Source organism: Hordeum vulgare, chromosome 5H (genome assembly GCF_904849725.1).
Source record: "Hordeum vulgare subsp. vulgare chromosome 5H, MorexV3_pseudomolecules_assembly, whole genome shotgun sequence".
Lineage (NCBI taxonomy): Eukaryota > Viridiplantae > Streptophyta > Magnoliopsida > Poales > Poaceae > Hordeum > Hordeum vulgare.
In genome coordinates, this window is record NC_058522.1 from 565,052,364 (window position 1) to 565,070,034 (window position 17,671).

Below are 17,671 nucleotides of genomic sequence, written 5' to 3' on the forward strand. Positions count from 1 at the left end.
TGGTTCATGATCCACTTACACTAGCTCAAGTCCGATCATCACGTGAGTTGAGCATAGTTTCAGTGGTAAGCATCCCCATGCTAATCATATCATCTATATGATTCATGATCGACCTTTCGGTCTCATGTGTTCCGAGGCCATGTCTGCACATGCTAGGCTCGTCAAGCTTAACCCGAGTGTTCCGCGTGCGCAACTGTTTTGCACCCGTTGTATGTGAACGTTGAGTCTATCACACCCGATCATCACGTGGTGTCTCGAAACGACGAACTGTAGCAACGGTGCACAGTCGGGGAGAACACAATTTCGTCTTGAAATTTTAGTGAGAGATCACCTCATAATGCTACCGTCGTTCTAAGCAAAATAAGGTGCATAAAAGGATTAACATCACATGCAATTCATAAGTGACATGATATGGCCATCATCACGTGCTCCTTGATCTCCATCACCAAAGCACCGGCACGATCTTCTTGTCACCGGCGCCACACCATGATCTCCATCAACGTGTCGCCATCGGGGTTGTCGTGCTACTCATGCTATTACTACTAAAGCTACATCCTAGCAAAATAGTAAACGCATCTGCAAGCACAAACGTTAGTATAAAGACAACCCTATGGCTCCTGCCGGTTGCCGTACCATCGACGTGCAAGTCGATATTATCTATTACAACATTGTCATCTCATACATCCAATATATCACATCACATCGTTGGCCATATCACATCACAAGCATACCCTGCAAAAACAAGTTAGACGTCCTCTAATTGTTGTTGCATGTTTTACGTGGTGACCATGGGTATCTAGTAGGATCGCAACTTACTTACGCAAACACCACAACGGAGATATATGAGTTGCTATTTAACCTCATCCAAGGACCTCCTCGGTCAAATCCGATTCAACTAAAGTTGGAGAAACTGACACTTCCAGTCATCTTTGAGCAACGGGGTTACTCGTAGCGATGAAACCAGTCTCTCGTAAGCGTACGAGTAATGTCGGTCCAAGCCGCTTCAATCCAACAATACCGCGGAATCAAGAAAAGACTAAGGAGGGCAGCAAAACGCACATCACCGCCCACAAAAACTTTTGTGTTCTACTCGAGAAGACATCTACGCATGAACCTAGCTCATGATGCCACTGTTGGGGAACGTCGCATGGGAAACAAAAAATTTCCTACGCGCACGAAGACCTATCATGGTGATGTCCATCTACGACAGGGGATGTGTGATCTACGTACCCTTGTAGACCGTACAGCAGAAGCGTTAGTGAACGCGGTTGATGTAGTGGAACATCCTCACGTCCCTCGATCCGCCCCGCGAACCGTTCCCGCGATCAGTCCCACGATCTAGTGCCGAACGGACGGCACCTCCGCATTCAGCACACGTACAGCTCGATGATGATCTCGGCCTTCTTGATCCAGCAAGAGAGACGGAGAGGTAGAAGAGTTCTCCGGCAGCGTGACGGTGCTCCGGAGGTTGGTGATGATCTTGTCTCAGCAGGGCTCCGCCCGAGCTCCGCAGAAACGCGATCTAGAGGAAAAACCGTGGAGGTATGTGGTCGGGCTGCCGTGGAAAAATCACCTCAAATCAGCCCTAAAACCTCCGTATATATAGGTGGGAGAGGGGGAGCCTTGCCTTGGGGCTCAAAGAGCCCCAAGGGAGTCGGCCGAGCCAAGGGGGGAAGGTCTCCCCCCCCCCCAAACCGAGTCCTACTTGGTTTGGTGGGTGGAGTCCTTCTTTCCTTTCCCACCTCCTCCTTTTTTTCTCTTTGATTTTCTTCCTATGGCGCATAGGGCCTTCTTGGGCTGTCCCACCAGCCCACTAAGGGTTGGTGTGCCACCCCCGAGGCCTATGGGCTTCCCCGGGGTGGGTTGCCCCCCCCCCCCCCCCCGGTGAACACCCGGAACCCATTCGTCATTCCCGGTACATTCCCGGTAACTCCGAAAACCTTCCGGTAATCAAATGAGGTCATCCTATATATCAATATTCGTTTCCGGACCATTCCGGAAACCCTCGTGACGTCTGTGATCTCATCCGGGACTCCGAACAACATTCGGTAACCAACCATATAACTCAAATACGCATAAAACAACGTCGAACCTTAAGTGTGCAGACCTTGCGGGTTCGAGAACTATGTAGACATGACCCGAGAGACTCCTCGGTCAATATCCAATAGCGGGACCTGGATGCCCATATTGGATCCTACATATTCTACGAAGATCTTATCGTTTGAACCTGAGTGCCAAGGATTCATATAATCTCGTATGTCATTCCCTTTGTCCTTTGGTATGTTACTTGCCCGAGATTCGATCGTCAGTATCCGCATACCTATTTCAATATCGTTTACCGGCAAGTCTCTTTACTCGTTCCGTAATACAAGATCCCGCAACTTACACTAAGTTACATTGCTTGCAAGGCTTGTGTGTGATGTTGTATTACCGAGTGGGCCCCGAGATACCTCTCCGTCACACGGAGTGACAAATCCCAGTCTTGATCCATACTAACTCAACGAACACCTTCGGAGATACCTGTAGAGCATCTTTATAGTCACCCAGTTACGTTGCGACGTTTGATACACACAAAGTATTCCTCCGGTGTTAGTGAGTTATATGATCTCATGGTCATAGGAACAAATACTTGACACGCAGAAAAAATTAGTAGCAACAAAATGACACGATCAACATGCTACGTCTATTAGTTTGGGTCTAGTCCATCACGTGATTCTCCTAATGACGTGATCAAGTTATCAAGCAACAACACCTTGTTCATAATCAGAAGACACTGACTATCTTTGATCAACTGGCTAGCCAACTAGAGGCTTGCTAGGGACAGTGTTTTGTCTATGTATCCACACATGTAAATGAGTCTTCATTCAATACAATTATAGCATGGATAATAAACGATTATCTTGATACAGGAATTATAATAATAACTATATTTATTATTGCCTCTAGGGCATAATTCCAACACCAAATCCACTATCTCAAGTCCGATCATCACGTGAGTCGAGAATAGTTTCAGTGGTAAGCATCTCTATGCTAATCATATCAACTATACGATTCATGCTCAACCTTTCGGTCTCATGTGTTCCGAGGCCATGTCTGCACATGCTAGGCTCGTCAAGCTTAACCCGAGTGTTCCGCGTGTGCAACTGTTTTGCACCCATTGTATGTGAACGTTGAGTCTATCACACCCGATCATCACGTGGTGTCTCGAAACGAAGAACTGTCGCAACGGTGCACAGTCGGGGAGAACACAATTTCGTCTTGAAATTTTAGTGAGAGATCACCTCATAATTCTACCGTCGTTCTAAGCAAGATAAGGTGCATAAAGGATTAACATCACATGCAATTCATAAGTGACATGATATGGCCATCATCATGCGCTTCTTGATCTCCATCACCAAAGCACCGGCACGATCTTCTTGTCACCGGCGTCACACCATGATCTTCATCATCATGATCTCCATCAACGTGTCGCCATCGGGGTTGTCGTGCTACTCATGCTATTACTACTAAAGCTACGTCCTAGCAATATAGTAAACGCATTTGCAAGCACAAACGTTAGTTTAAAGACAACCCTATGGCTCCTGCTGGTTGTCGTACCATCGACGTGCAAGTCGATATTAACTATTACAACATGATCATCTCATACATCCAATATATCACATCACATCGTTGGCCATATCACATCACAAGCATACCCTGCAAAAACAAGTTAGACGTCCTCTAATTGTTGTTGCATGTTTTACGTGGTGACCATGGGTATCTAGTAGGATCGCATCTTACTTACGCACACACCACAACGGAGATATATGAATTGCTATTTAACCTCATCCAAGGACCTCCTCGGTCAAATCCGATTCAACTAAAGTTGGAGAAACCGACACTCGCCGGTCATCTTTGAGCAACGGAGTTACTCGTAGCGATGAAACCAGTCTCTCGTAAGCGTACGAGTAATGTCGGTCCGAGCCGCTTCGATCCAACAATACCGCGGAATCAAGAAAAGACTAAGGAGGGCAGAAAAACGCACATCACCGCCCACAAAAACTTTTGTGTTCTACTCGAGAAGACATCTACGCATGAACCTAGCTCATGATGCCACTGTTGGGGAACGTAGCATGGGAAACTAAAAATTTCCTACGCGCACGAAGACCTATCATGGTGATGTCCATCTACGAGAGGGGATTTCCGATCCACGTACCCTTGTAGATCGCACAGCAGAAGCGTTAAGAAACGCGGTTGATGTAGTGGAACGTCCTCACGTCCCTCGATCTGCCCGGCGAACCATCCCACGAACCGTCCCGCGATCCGTCCCACGATCTAGTGCCGAACGGACAGCACCTCCACGTTCAGCACACATACAGCTCGACAATGATCTCGGCCTTCTTGATCCAGCAAGAGAGACGGAGAGGTAGATGAGTTCTCTGGCAGCGTGACGGCGCTCCGGAGGTTGGTGATGATCTAATCTCGGCAGGGCTTCGCCCGAGCTCCGCGGAGAAGCGATCTAGAGGTAAAACCGTGGAGTTATGTGGTCGGGCTGCCTTGAAAAAGTTGTCTCAAATCAGTCCTAAAACCCCACTATATATAGGAGGAGGGAGGGGAGGTTTGCCTTGAGGTTCAAGGAGCCCCAAGGGCTGCGCCACCAAGGGAGGAGGAGTCCTCCTCCAATCCTAGTCCAACTAGGATTGGAAAGTGGAGTCCTTCTCTCCTTTCCCACCTCCTTTTTTTTCTTTCTCTTTGATTTTCTATCCTTGGCGCATAGGACCTTCTTGGGCTGTCCCACCAGCCCACCAAGGGCTGGTGCGCCACCCCCAAGGCCTATGGGCTTCCCCGGGGTGGGTTTCCCCCCCCCCCTCCCCCGGTGAACACCCGGAACCCATTCGTCATTCCCGGTACATTCCCGGTAACTCCGAAAACCTTCCGGTAATCAAATGAGGTCATCCTATATATCAATCTTCGTTTCCGGACTATTTCGGAAACCCTCGTGACGTCCGTGATCTCATCCGGGACTCCGAACAACATTCGGTAACCACCCATATAACTCAAACATTCCGTAATCAAGAGTCGAAACTTGGGTAAACCCCATGTATGTGATCCCTTTTGGTACTTCCAGTCATGCGCACAACCCTATCGGGACTGCTCGTAGTTTTCCGTATCGCGAGCCTCATCTTGTCATTAGGTGGCAACTCAATGTTGACCATGTTCTTGCTTGAACATTATATCCTTCCTATGTACTCCCTCCGTTCCTTTATATAAGGTGTATTCATTTTTTCAAAAGTCAAAAGAGTGCAAGTTTGACTGATTTTTTTAGAAAAATATATCAATATGACCACGAAATTTATATCACTTGATCCATCATGAAACGTAGTTTCACATTCAAATGGTTGACTTGCACAGAGATCAATACAGCTTATATAGTCGAACGAAGGGAGTAGCTCAACACTCTGGAACACTTGTCCCACATGAAACTTAGGACACAGAAGATCCTCATCCCTAAATGCTTTTAAGTTCATCTTAACTCTATCTTCATCAGACTCTGCCGAGCTAATTAAACCCCGTATTTTTGCCATTGGACTTTCCAATCAAATTGGTTGTAAGACTCATAAGGATCCACATTATGAAGATCTGTGTGTAGCTCATCATCTTTGAATCATCTACATGTTCTTCTTCATTTTCTCTTCTTCATCGTCAAAGAACTTCTTGACATACAAATCATCATCTCTTTTTGAGATGGCATAGTCACATCTACAATTTATGTGTTGTATTCAATGTCACTATAATGATCTCATGATTTTATTGCATCCCCACAGTCATTCACATCCCTAATCTCATCACCATACTTAGCACTGTTAGCAACATTGAAAGGATCGATATGGTTGACTAGAGGGGGGGATGAATAGGCAACTACCAATTTTTAGCTTTTCTTAACAAGTTAGGGTTAGCAACATAAAGGTTCTCTAAATTAACAACTAGGTGAGCAACCTATATGATGCTACCTACTATGACAACTAATGCAAGCAAGAAATACTCTACAACAATAACATACACAAACTAAAGGTAAGAGATAACCTCAAGTGGAACCTGTGAAGACGAGGATGTGTTACCAAAGTTTCTTCCCTTTGACAGGAAGTACGTCTCCGTTGGAACGGTGTGGAGGCACAATGCTCCCCAATAAGCCACTAGGGCCACCGTATTCTCCTCACGCCCTCACACAATGCGAGGTGCCGTGATTCCACTATTGGTGCCCTTGAAGGCGGCGACCGAACCTTTACAAACAAGGTTGGGGCTATCTCCACACAAAGCTTGGAGGCTCCCAACAAGACCACGGAGCTTCACCACAGTGGAATGTGGCTCCGAGGTGACTTCAACCGTCTAGGGTGCTCAAACACCCAAGAGTAACAAGATTCGCAAGGGATTAGTGGGGGGAATCAATTTTCTCTTGGTGGAAGTGTACATCTTGGCCTTCTCAACCAATCCCTAGGAAATCAACAAGTTTGATTGGCAAGGGAGAGAGATCGGGCACAAATGAGCTTAGGAGCAACAATGGAGTCTTAGGAGGTCAAAAGGTGGAGTTATTGAAGTAGAAGAACCCTTTATATAGTGGGGGAACAAATCCAACCGTTACCCCCACTAACAACACGCTCAACACGGTACTACCGCTTGGAGGAAGTGGTACTACCGCTGCCCCTAGCCGTACTACCGCTTGGTGGGGAGCGGTACTACCGCACGCCCCAGCTGAAAAGGATCGAGATGGACCTAGAGGGGGGTGAATAGGTACAGTTCCAAATTTTAATAATTACTTAGCAATTTTAGGCAAAGGTGCGGAATATGAGCGTAGGCCTAATAATTGCTATGACAAGGAGTAAGCTATTTAGAGTGAAGTAAGGCAACCGGTAAACAATAATCAAATACAAGTACGTAATAAGGATTAACACAAGTAGAGAGTTAGGGTTAGGAATAACCGAAACTCCAAGAGAGACGAGGATGTATCCCGATGTTCACTTCCTTGGAGGGAAGCTACGTCACCGTTAGAGGGGCGGGTGTTACCACGAAGGCATACCAACGCCACGAAGGCTCACCCTATTCTCCCTTTGAGATAACTCCACGAAGGCGTTTCTCAACCACTAGTGGTAAGCCTTGAGGTGGCTTCCAAACCTTCACAAACTTTCCGGGGGAAATCACAATGGTTTGATTCCTCTCCGAAGACTCCTACCGCCTAGGAGTCTCCAACCTCCAAGAGTAACAAGATCACGGGGATTGCTCAAAACTTGCTCAAATCACAAATCACTTTGGTGGAGAGGAGGAGAAGGAGACGATCTATCTTTTGATTGGAACAACACTCAAAGGGACTCACAAATGCTCTTGGAATCTAAGATTCGGTGTAGACAAGAGTGAGTGAGAAGAAAGGTGTTCTTGTATGTGTTCTAGCTGTGTTGGACACCCTCTCACGAAGTGGGAGGGGGTATATATAGTGGGGAGTGTAAAACAACCGTTGGGGACACTTTAAGTCACACACGGGTCGGACATCCGGCAGTTCACGGATGTCCGGGCGTCCACAAGGAGTCGGACGTCCGACAGGGGTCGGTCGTCCGAGGGCTGTAGATATGTCTGGAATCACTGTGGAGTTGAACAGGGACCGGACGTCCGGAGAAGGCCGGAAGTCCGAGTTATTCGACTCAAACTTCTCTGGTGCAAGATTCCGGATTTCCGAAGGGGACGGACGTCCGGTCCTCGGACGTCCGGAGGGAGCCGGAAGTCCGAGTTATATGGCTCAAGTTCTTCTGGTGCAGAGCTCCGGATTTCCGAAGCTGGTCGGTCGACCGGCCCTCGGACGTCCGGAGGGAGCCGGAAGTCCGAGTTATATGGCTCTGATCTCTCTGGTATACGATTCCGGATTTCCGAAGCAGGTCGGACGTCCGACCCTCGGACGTCCGGAGGAGGCCGGATGTCCGAGGCATTAGTTCTGTTTTGAGATAAGAGCAGAGTAGTGAAGATGTGGTATGAGCAGAAAAGTAGAGATGTAGTATGAGCAAATTCATCGCAAAACCTGTGATCCCCTCTTAATAGTGTGGGATCCCTATACTCAAGAATAGTAAACTTAAAGGATAGTCTACATCATCTTTTCTCAATCCCGAGCCTTCTTGACATATAAGTCCCGATCTTCTCAGACCACCTTGGCACATAATTCTCAATCTACTAAAGTACTTGCCATCCTGAGATACACTCAACAAACAGGATTAGTTTCCTATGTATGTATTTTCATTAACACCAAAAGTCGATTAGGGGCATGACATGCACTTTCACCAGCGGTACTACCGCTAGACCTGGAGCGGTACTACCGCTTGGTAGGCATATAGCCACGATAGTAAAAGTACTACCACCGGGGCTACCACCACTGTAAAAGTACTCGCAAAAATTCCGACGAAGTGCAACCGCTCAGAGAGAGAGGTACTACCGTCCTTAGCGGTACTACCCCTCAACTCGAGCGGTACTACCGCTGGACCTTTTTGCTGAGGCGGGGAGAGAACATGCAGGAGCTCCATTGCTACAAATAAAAGGTGGTGGAAAGAAAACGTGCGCGTGTGTGAGTTGATTCCACCCAAACCTTTCCGACGCGGACCCCCTCTTAATAATACGGCTTTCCTACGACTCAAAACCACCAAAGAGAACCGTAGAAATCACCGTGCTTCAAAACCCCGAGGGGCAATGAATCATCTTGTGCCTTGCCATGTATTATCTGAAATGCTCAATGCACATGATTAGTCCGCAAAGGTGTTGTCATCAATCACCAAAACCACTTAGGACGAAATATGCCCTAACAAACATACATATAATCCCTTTCATGCCTTTCTTCTGTAGTACTGTAGTTGCACACATGAACTCTGCTTTCTCTACTATAGGTCTGACACTTTGATAGATTTGAACTGTGCTTCGACTCCTCCAAGCTTGGAATAGCTAATGACATGAGGTAAATGTACTTCTTCAATACAACATCCAGAGTACATTATCTGCATCAATTAAACATCATAAACAAAAATCCCCAAATTTGCACCATCCCCTAACCGACCAGTCCAAACCCTATCACAACATCAAGATTTTTTCATGCTAAAAGCTCAAAATGAATAGATCATAGAAATGTTGTACTAAAGGACCACAACATCACATGATTTGGAGCTCAATATCCCTATATTTAAACCCTTCCAAAACCCAGTCCAAACCCAAGCGCAGAACCCTGATTTTTGACATGCTACATGCTCGAAATCAATTGAATGTGGCAATGTGACACCAAATATGGATGACATCAACATGACTTCAAGCAGAAAAGGGTGGATCATTGGGCACTTACCATATCTGGGCGACGGTTCGTTCTCCGGGCGACGAACAAGGGCCATCGGTTACTAGTGTCGTTTTCAACCCACCTGCCCTCCGACCAACATGTGTTCCCCGAGCCTTCCTCCATACGAAACATCTTGTCGCCAATCAGCAAGGCCATATGTGGTTCACCAAGTCCGCCATGGCCTCCCTTCCTAACCCCTTGCCTCCTCGCCTCAACCGTGATGGAGATGAGAGAGAGAGAGAGAGAAGCTAGGAAGATCTATAAAGAACTGTACACCGAGGCCGACTGAACTTTTATGCCCCCCCCCCACACACACACACACATTCACTTTTGTCACGTTGTCGGTCAAGCGGTCAAACTCTATGGCAAGTAGGCGGAATAAGGAGCCAAACCGTACACGGTGACCTTCTGTGTTCATCGATTTAACATTCGTGGCCATAACCCATGTATTCATAAGCTCAGTGATCGATGTCAATTCTGTGGACGAGCCGGTCCAGTGCACCCGTACTTGTGGTGCTACCAGTTCACCGACTACCATATAATCTTTTAAGATATCTGAAAAAAAGTCTAGCACGTCAACGCAACATCAATGTATGATGTCACAAAATGTTGTATAAAAACTTGAAATGTTGTTTGAGATACAAATTCGACATTAGTGTGATAATGGGTCAAATCTAAAGCACAAGCTATGTTATGTACTATTCAGTGTTAAATTTGTCATCTTTGTTTTTCGAGTTATGTTTTGAATTTTGGCTTCAAATTTTGTGACAACCTACATTCATGTTGTGTGAGTGTGCTAGTTTATTTTCAGATTTTTTTTGAACATTTGAAAGCACAATGAGAGTTCGGTGCACCGGGTAGCACTACAAGCTCCGGCGCACCAAATATTTTCCCGAGTCCGGTGACCTTAGGTGAACTTCACTCCCAACTAGTGCAATGGAGGCACACTTTCAATCTCCGCTTTTTGATGATCGATGACAAAACCATCAAGTTTAACACGAGATAATTATGAAAAATTGTATCAAAAAGAGACGGTTGACGTAAAAATTGAGCTCCTCCTATATGTGTGCATTGTCTAAGATTTGCTTTCGAAATGCAAATGCACATACCATTACAAGTGTGGGAACATCCAAGTATATAACAACATCAGTAAGTGCACTATGTGAGAACGTATATAAGAATGGCTATCAGTAGAGAATACACAAACACTTGTTCCCACCCTTCAGGTTTCCACTCGAAGTCCAGGTCATCGTCCGAGTCCTGATAGTGATATGCTTCCATCTGTTCAATGATAACCGCTACAAAATGAGAACCGATGCGGTGTCAGCAAAATGAACATTTTTCGATCAGTGGCACTTGTTTGTGTCTGAATAAGCATCTTATCTACCGGCAGATTCAAAGAAGGAAAACTGCAATGTGATCTCAAATCTGCAAGTATTTTCTTGGCAGAAAACTGCAAGGTGATCGCAAATCCCATCTCACTGGCTTGAAGAAAATATATGTAGCTTGTTGGATCAGAAGAGAAGAGAAGAGATGTCAGTACTCAGTACCGAGCCAATCGAACTCCTCTTCTTCCTCGGCGTGCTTGGGCCGGCTCTCGGAGTTCATCAGCGTGTTGTAGGCGTGCTTGATCCTCACAAACTTCTGATGAGCATTCGCCTACAATGAAGCGGAAACTCTGTCAGCAAAGTCTCCATTGGATCGAGTGGCAGCACTGAAGGTACTTCCATGGCCGAATCCTGCTGCTTGGATGGGAAAGAAGAGGGAGGACCTCCTTGTTGACGTCCGGGTGGTACTTGAGCGCCAGGCGCCGGTACGCGCGCTTGATCTCGGCCGGCGACGCCGACGGCGTCACGCCGAGCACCTCGTACGGTGACTCCCTCCTCCGCTCGCCTCCGCCGCCGGCGCCCGCGCGGACCCTCACGCTCGCCCGCCGCGTCCACCGGAGGGAGCTGGAGCCGGAGCGGAGGAGAGGAGGCGCCGGACTCGGATTAAGCCGGCGCGAGGGAGGGAGGAAGAGACGCGGGGCGGCGACGGCGGCGACCTGCGCCGACATCGCCATTGCGTATGGGGTTCGGGGCTCGAGGTGAGCGCGTCCTCCGCCGTTCAGATCGACCGGCGCAGAGGATCCAACGGCTGCGCTACAAGGTGATCGTTGCGCCCAAACCTTCCGTGGCTACACTTTTTACTGCAAACTGTAACATGCCGCGGTTCAGCGATTATGAAATTTAGCTGCCCGTCTTCCTCTAAAACTCATAATTGGACAAGAACTCAAACTTATTTGAGCACACAAGATCCTATTTCAAATATATGCAAGACTCTCATGTGAGTTATCATCATCAACATCTTAATAATTCTTGGTGATTTATCATCAAATCTCTGGATTATTTCCACCATTGACAAGGAAAACAATCTCTTCAGGGAGTTGGGTTATGGTAAAAAAAAAACAGTGAGAATCTTGTACTGGAAACTATGTTCCGCTCACGTTGAGCAAAATGGCAAGATCCAGTTAAAAATTTCGGAAGAAGTTAGTCTTTTGGTTGAACTTTCCAAAAAGAGTCCGTCTTGTCAAAAATCACCCGCAAACACAATGACACCACAACGGCCCGTCTCAACAACTTGCGCAAAACGATCAAGGGATATATTTTTAATACTACTACAGTGAGTTTTTCCACCATTTTGGCAGTTTTTAGGGATAGAAATCAATATAGGTGCTAGAGTTACCCTTACAGAAGTTACATAAGCTCATACCACCCTAGTCTTGACACCAACAGCTACCAGTTAGTACCACCAGTCTAACAAACTAAAGAGCAGCAGCTGAACTCATCATCTATACATCATATCAAACACATCAGCAGAAACGAGAGCGATGCCATCTTTCACCGATCCGAAATCCCAGTCCCTTGGTAGAAAGAATGGCAAAGCCACCACAGCGCAGAGCAGCAGCGCTTTTGATTCAGGTCGATCATGCTGGCAAAAAGAACTGAATGGTCACAGGTAAGCTGGTGCAGCTGCGGCGGCATGTACCAATGGCACAGCCTGAGAGGTCGCTGGGGCGCCCGGGAAGGAGTCGATCGCTGGCGCTGCTCCATAAGCACTGGGTTGTGGGGTAGTTCCTCCGGTTGCACCCTCGCTGCCTGGAGCATACCCGTAGTGCCTGACAAGTTGCAGGTTCGTCGCAGCCGCTTCATGTGGTACACCATAGGCAGCTCTGAAACACAAGAACGTGCAAGGCAAAGGCACGATCCAATCAACTATTTGTGCATGTAGCCAAAAAGAAAAGAAAAAACATGAATAAATGGTGACTTCTCACACGCAGAGTATGTATCTATATCCACATTCTCCTTGCAAGTAATTTCCTTTTAGAACTATCTAGACTAGCTGAACAATGCGGTTTCGAGACATCAACAGGCCGACATTGACCGATGTATAGTATTTGCTTTGCAAAAAAAAAAATGCATAGGAAAGAGGAAAGTACTAGGACCAATTGTGGCTACCATACATACCTCCCAGAAGTAGTTTCCTGGTAATGAGCTTTCACAGCATCAAATCGGTATGGATCATTCTGATTAGCAGCATAGTAGGGATCAGAGGAAGGCACGTAGTGTTGGGCTTGCGCATAGCCATATTGCAAAGGAGGCGCTTGGGCGTAGTGGTAGGTGGCAGGAGGTGGACCATATGCTTGATAACCTGCTTGATACGGATACGCAGTTGTGGTCGCATAGTAAGCAGGTACGGTGTATTGAGCAGTCAGAGGAAGGTGAGAATCTGGGCGTGGGTAAGGGTTATTTGGCACCAGAGGGGCAGCTTGAGGAGGAGCATAAGTGCTTGGTGGATACACATAAGAAGCTGGCTGTGTTGGGTATGAAGCTGAAGGAGGTAGAAAAGCAGCAGATTGGGTGGGATGCCTGTTGTCAACATAATGCGGGGGTGGTGCCTCTGACACTGGCGATAAAGCAATTGGACGAAACAATGCTCTCAGTTTCTCAACCTACAACAGGAATCCAACAGCAATGAAAATGCAATGCAGGTAAATGTGACATAGTCACAACTAAGCACTGATAAAATTAAGACAGAATAGAAAGATGGAGGATGAAGGTGCTATTCCTGCCTATTCCAACAAACCGGTACACTGACATGTAAGATCGATCTATACCAGTATTTCCACCCAAAAAAACTCAAGAGAAGAAGTAATAGAAGAAGAAAAAAACATGTTGCCGTTTTTTTTACGCGTCAACAGCGGCCTTATGCCTACCTGAACTTTATTACCAACCGAAGAGCCAATACACTTGTTCAGAATTACATAGGGGGGGAGGTGGGACTGAAGGGGAAGATTACAATTAAGGTACAAGAAACTTGTTCCCATTACACCCACTTTCCTCATCTCTCTACCGTATTTCTATTTTCCAAGGACAGTTTAACTACAAAACAGCTTAAATACAATCAGAAACCTATGGGTGCTGTCATACTAGAGAATATCCTAGTTCTACAAAATAAATGACTGAGATGCAATGTAAACGCATTAAAATGATAAGTTCCGTTCTCAAAGTTAAACCATAGTGAATAAAGATTAAATAGCCATCCCTCTAAATCTCGACTTGCTTCTACATGTGCCTACACCACAACAGCAAGTACTGAAGTAAGGGTGGAAACTACTGTTCAAAGTTCAAACTAGGCAAAGCAATATGTGAACTGACTAATTTGATACTTTGATCTATACAAAAGATCATACATAAGTGAGAATGAGTGTTCATCTGGCAGCCTGCCTGAAGATAGAACCTCTTTTCTTTGTACAGGAGTTACATATATACAAGACAGATTCAGCACAGTTCGTTTCACCTCTCTTCAAGTACAAAACATCAATAAACACTGGTTCCCACTTACCTGCGTAAAGGTAAGTTCAGGCCAAAATTTCCCACGGGAATAATTCTCGCTTATGGCACTTCTTACGCTACTCTCTGGGATAGGCATGAAATCACCATCAATCACAAATTTGACCTGCACATATAAGAAGAACACTGAACACTCAGTTTACGAATAATAATAATGTATAGTTAATCTATGAGGTTGATTGCTGGATGTCACTGGACACTAAAGAGCAAAATATGAACCAAGATGAACCGAAATTTCAGAAAATTAAAATTGTCAGGACTCCTTTGGTAGATAAGGTACTTAAAAAAGTTGTATCATTCATAGCAGTGGAAATGAGTTCTCACCAAGCTAACTGGCTTTTGCTACAGAAGGAAATCAAACAGAAAACTAAAATAATACTCTCTCCGTCCCAAAATTCTTGTCTTAAGTTGTTTAGAAATGGATGTATCAAAATACTAAAATGTGATTAGATACATTCATATCTAGACACATCTAAGACAAGAATTTTGGGACTGAGGGAGTAATAATTATACATATCAAAGAAAGTACGGCAAAGTTCATCTCCATAGCCAGTAGTAAATTGCAAAATCAGTTTAATTAAGAGGGACGGACAGTGGGCGACCCAAAATGCTTGTATGGCTGGAGCATGGAACACTACTGTTCTAACCAATGTATTTCAGGTTCAGGTTCTCCCTATATGTTACAAGCATCAGTCCTTGAGTTGACTCCCAACTTTTCATCAATCATCATATGTAAACTTGTGATGTCTTGTCTCTTAATTACTTGGTGAAAACTGAAAACTCTTCTCTTTCTTTGATGTCTTGTCTCTTAATTACACTTGTATCGGCACAGTAGGAAAGCCACCATTTATCTTGTTGCAAACCATAAAACTGCGGCTGACAAAGGTAAAAGGTTGGACCTGGTGATTTGCCACTGAAATGTGGCGCCAGGGCCCACATTTCAGTGACACATGGAGCGGCAAATCATCAAGCTCCATTCTTTCTTTGTGGTGGTACTTAAAAGATTGACACACGCACAATCACAATCACACATGATTCCAGACCTGGAACGCGAGGGGGTGAGGGGCGGTACCTGGGCAGGGTAGCGGCCCTGGAAGGCGGCGGGCTCGAGGGCGAGGCCGCCGTCGGAGTCGGCGCGGTAGGGCCCGTAGAGGTACTTGGCGTGGAAGTCGTAGAGGAAGAGCGCGGCGCCGCGCCTGATCCGGGAGACGGCGTCCAGCCTCCCCCGCGGAAGGCCCAGCACCCTGTACCTGAAGCACTCGGGCCTGGTCTCGCCGCTGCAGATGAAGATGTACCCCGCCGGCAGCGGCGGGGCGTCGTCTTCCGGGGGGTCCGACGCCGGCTGAGGCCCCGGGCTCTTGCGCGCCGGAGGGGGGGAGGCGTCCGTCGCCATGGACGCCGAGGCGGAGCGGGGGAGAGCGGCCTAGGGCTTTCCCCCTGCGCAGAGTTTTTCTTTGGTGGAGTTCGGGAGAGCAGGAGTGGACTAGTGGAGTGGGAGTGGTCGACGGCGAATCAAATAAGTGCTTAACGAGCACGGCCCGGGCTAAAAGTGTGCCTGCCCGGCACGGCCCGTGCTAAAAATGTGCCTGGCACGGGCTTGGTTGGCCCGGCCCGTTTGGCCACGTACGTGCTTGACTAGGTTGCAGTGTGTTACTCGAGAGAAATCATCCGGCTGCCCACCCATCGGATCAACACATCTAGGATCGACAAACGTCATGATAGCGGACCAGCTTCAACACAACAGGGTGCCAGCTCTATCGCAGGCGTTGCGCGACCATAGCCCTCCAACGTAGTGTCGACGACATTCGGTGAAGATTCAATGCAACACCAACGACATCGGGTGAAGCTACATTGCAACTCCGGCGACCCCTGCGGCGCTCCATTGCAGCGCTCATGAAGCTTCAACGGTCCCACGACACTTCATTGAAACTCCGGCAAGCTTTGTTGCAACACGCTTTAAATCAACCCTGATGGTGCTTCGTTGCAGCTCCGACGAGTCAGCTCTGCTTCACTGGCTGATGCAGCCCGTCGGCTAGCCTGGAACACCACACCTTTGGCACCCCTTTGCGCTGCTTCATTGCGACGCCGATGAGCCCCTCTCTACTTCACCTGCAGCAGGCAGGTCCGGTCGGGCTGCCGATGAGCCCCTCTCTACTTCACCTGCAGCAGGCAGCTCCGGTCGGGCTGCCGATGAGCCCCTCTCTACTTCACGTGCACCAGGCAGCTCCGGTCGGGCTGCCGATGAGCCCCTCTCTACTTCACGTGCAGCAGGCAGCTCCGGTCGGGCTGCCGATGAGCCCCTCTCTACTTCACGTGCAGCAGGCAGCTCCGGTCGGGCTGCCGATGAGCCCCTCTCTACTTCACGTGCAGCAGGCAGCTCCGGTCGGGCTGCCGATGAGCCCCTCTCTAGTTCACCTGCAGCAGGCAGCTCCGGTCGGGCTGCCGATGAGCCCCTCTCTACTTCACGTGCAGCAGGCAGCTCCGGTCGGGCTGCCGATGAGCCCCTCTCTACTTCACGTGCAGCAGGCAGCTCCGGTCGGGCTGCCGATGAGCCCCTCTCTAGTTCACCTGCAGCAGGCAGCTCCGGTCGGGCTGCCGATGAGCCCCTCTCTACTTCACCTGCAGCAGGCAGCTCCGGTCGGGCTGCCGATGAGCCCCTCTCTACTTCACCTGCAGCAGGCAGCTCCGGTCGGGCTGCCGATGAGCCCCTCTCTACTTCACCTGCAGCAGGCAGCTCCGGTCGGGCTGCCGATGAGCCCCTCTCTACTTCACCTGCAGCAGGCAGCTCCGGTCGGGCTGCCGATGAGCCCCTCTCTACTTCACCTGCAGCAGGCAGCTCCGGTCGGGCTCCCGATGAGCCCCTCTCTACTTCACCTGCAGCAGGCAGCTCCGGTCGGGCTCCCGATGAGCCCCTCTCTACTTCACCTGCAGCAGGCAGCTCCGGTCGGGCTCCCGATGAGCCCCTCTCTACTTCACCTGCAGCAGGCAGCTCCGGTCGGGCTCCCGATGAGCCCCTCTCTACTTCACCTGCAGCAGGCAGCTCCGGTCGGGCTGCCGATGAGCCCCTCTCTACTTCACCTGCAGCAGGCAGCTCCGGTCGGGCTGCCGATGAGCCCCTCTCTACTTCACGTGCAGCAGGCAGCTCCGGTCGGGCTGCCGATGAGCCCCTCTCTAGTTCACCTGCAGCAGGCAGCTCCGGTCGGGCTGCCGATGAGCCCCTCTCTACTTCACCTGCAGCAGGCAGCTCCGGTCGGGCTGCCGATGAGCCCCTCTCTACTTCACCTGCAGCAGGCAGCTCCGGTCGGGCTGCCGATGAGCCCCTCTCTACTTCACCTGCAGCAGGCAGCTCCGGTCGGGCTCCCGATGATTTTAGTCTCTTTACTACTTGGATCCAAGCATGGTTGAGGCTAGCAAGTTTTAGTCTCATTACTTTTAGTTATGGGACTAA

General features: G+C 48.3%; 2 protein-coding genes across 3 annotated transcripts; both read right to left on the reverse strand.

Annotated features, from left to right (window-relative positions):
- Positions 1-10,366: 10,366 nt before the first annotated feature.
- On the reverse strand, positions 10,367-11,447 carry LOC123399272 (chaperone protein DnaJ-like). 2 transcript variants are annotated; one of them, XM_045093693.1, is made up of 3 exons: positions 11,103-11,447; positions 10,882-10,990; positions 10,367-10,629 (listed from the first exon to the last, which is right to left on the reverse strand). In XM_045093693.1, the coding sequence occupies exons 1-3, from the start codon at positions 11,391-11,393 to the stop codon at positions 10,490-10,492; spliced, it is 540 nt and encodes a 179-aa protein (XP_044949628.1). In that variant the 5' UTR covers positions 11,394-11,447; the 3' UTR covers positions 10,367-10,489. The 2 variants fall into 2 exon arrangements, with proteins under 2 accessions (XP_044949628.1, XP_044949629.1); XM_045093694.1 differs by having other exon boundaries at positions 10,486-10,612.
- A 503-nt stretch (positions 11,448-11,950) lies between these two features.
- Positions 11,951-15,706, reverse strand: LOC123453084 (leucine-rich repeat extensin-like protein 1). The gene is made up of 4 exons (XM_045129846.1): positions 15,296-15,706; positions 14,216-14,329; positions 12,838-13,322; positions 11,951-12,542 (listed from the first exon to the last, which is right to left on the reverse strand). Exons 1-4 carry the CDS (start codon positions 15,614-15,616, stop codon positions 12,323-12,325), a joined length of 1,140 nt encoding a protein of 379 aa, XP_044985781.1. The 5' UTR covers positions 15,617-15,706; the 3' UTR covers positions 11,951-12,322.
- Positions 15,707-17,671: the final 1,965 nt, after the last annotated feature.

Excerpts from the sequence above, each read along its gene's own strand:
- LOC123453084 (XM_045129846.1), bottom strand. The coding sequence starts at position 15,616 with ATGGCGACGGACGCCTCCCCCCCTCCGGCGCGCAAGAGCCCGGGGCCT. Across the intron at positions 14,330-15,295 it reads AGGGCCGCTACCCTGCCCAG|GTCAAATTTGTGATTGATGG; the intron begins GTACCGCCCCTC and ends TTATATGTGCAG. Across the intron at positions 13,323-14,215 it reads CTGAACTTACCTTTACGCAG|GTTGAGAAACTGAGAGCATT; the intron begins GTAAGTGGGAAC and ends TTCCTGTTGTAG.
- LOC123399272 (XM_045093693.1), bottom strand. The coding sequence starts at position 11,393 with ATGGCGATGTCGGCGCAGGTCGCCGCCGTCGCCGCCCCGCGTCTCTTC. Across the intron at positions 10,991-11,102 it reads ACCCGGACGTCAACAAGGAG|GCGAATGCTCATCAGAAGTT; the intron begins GTCCTCCCTCTT and ends GCTTCATTGTAG. Across the intron at positions 10,630-10,881 it reads AGAGGAGTTCGATTGGCTCG|CGGTTATCATTGAACAGATG; the intron begins GTACTGAGTACT and ends CTCATTTTGTAG.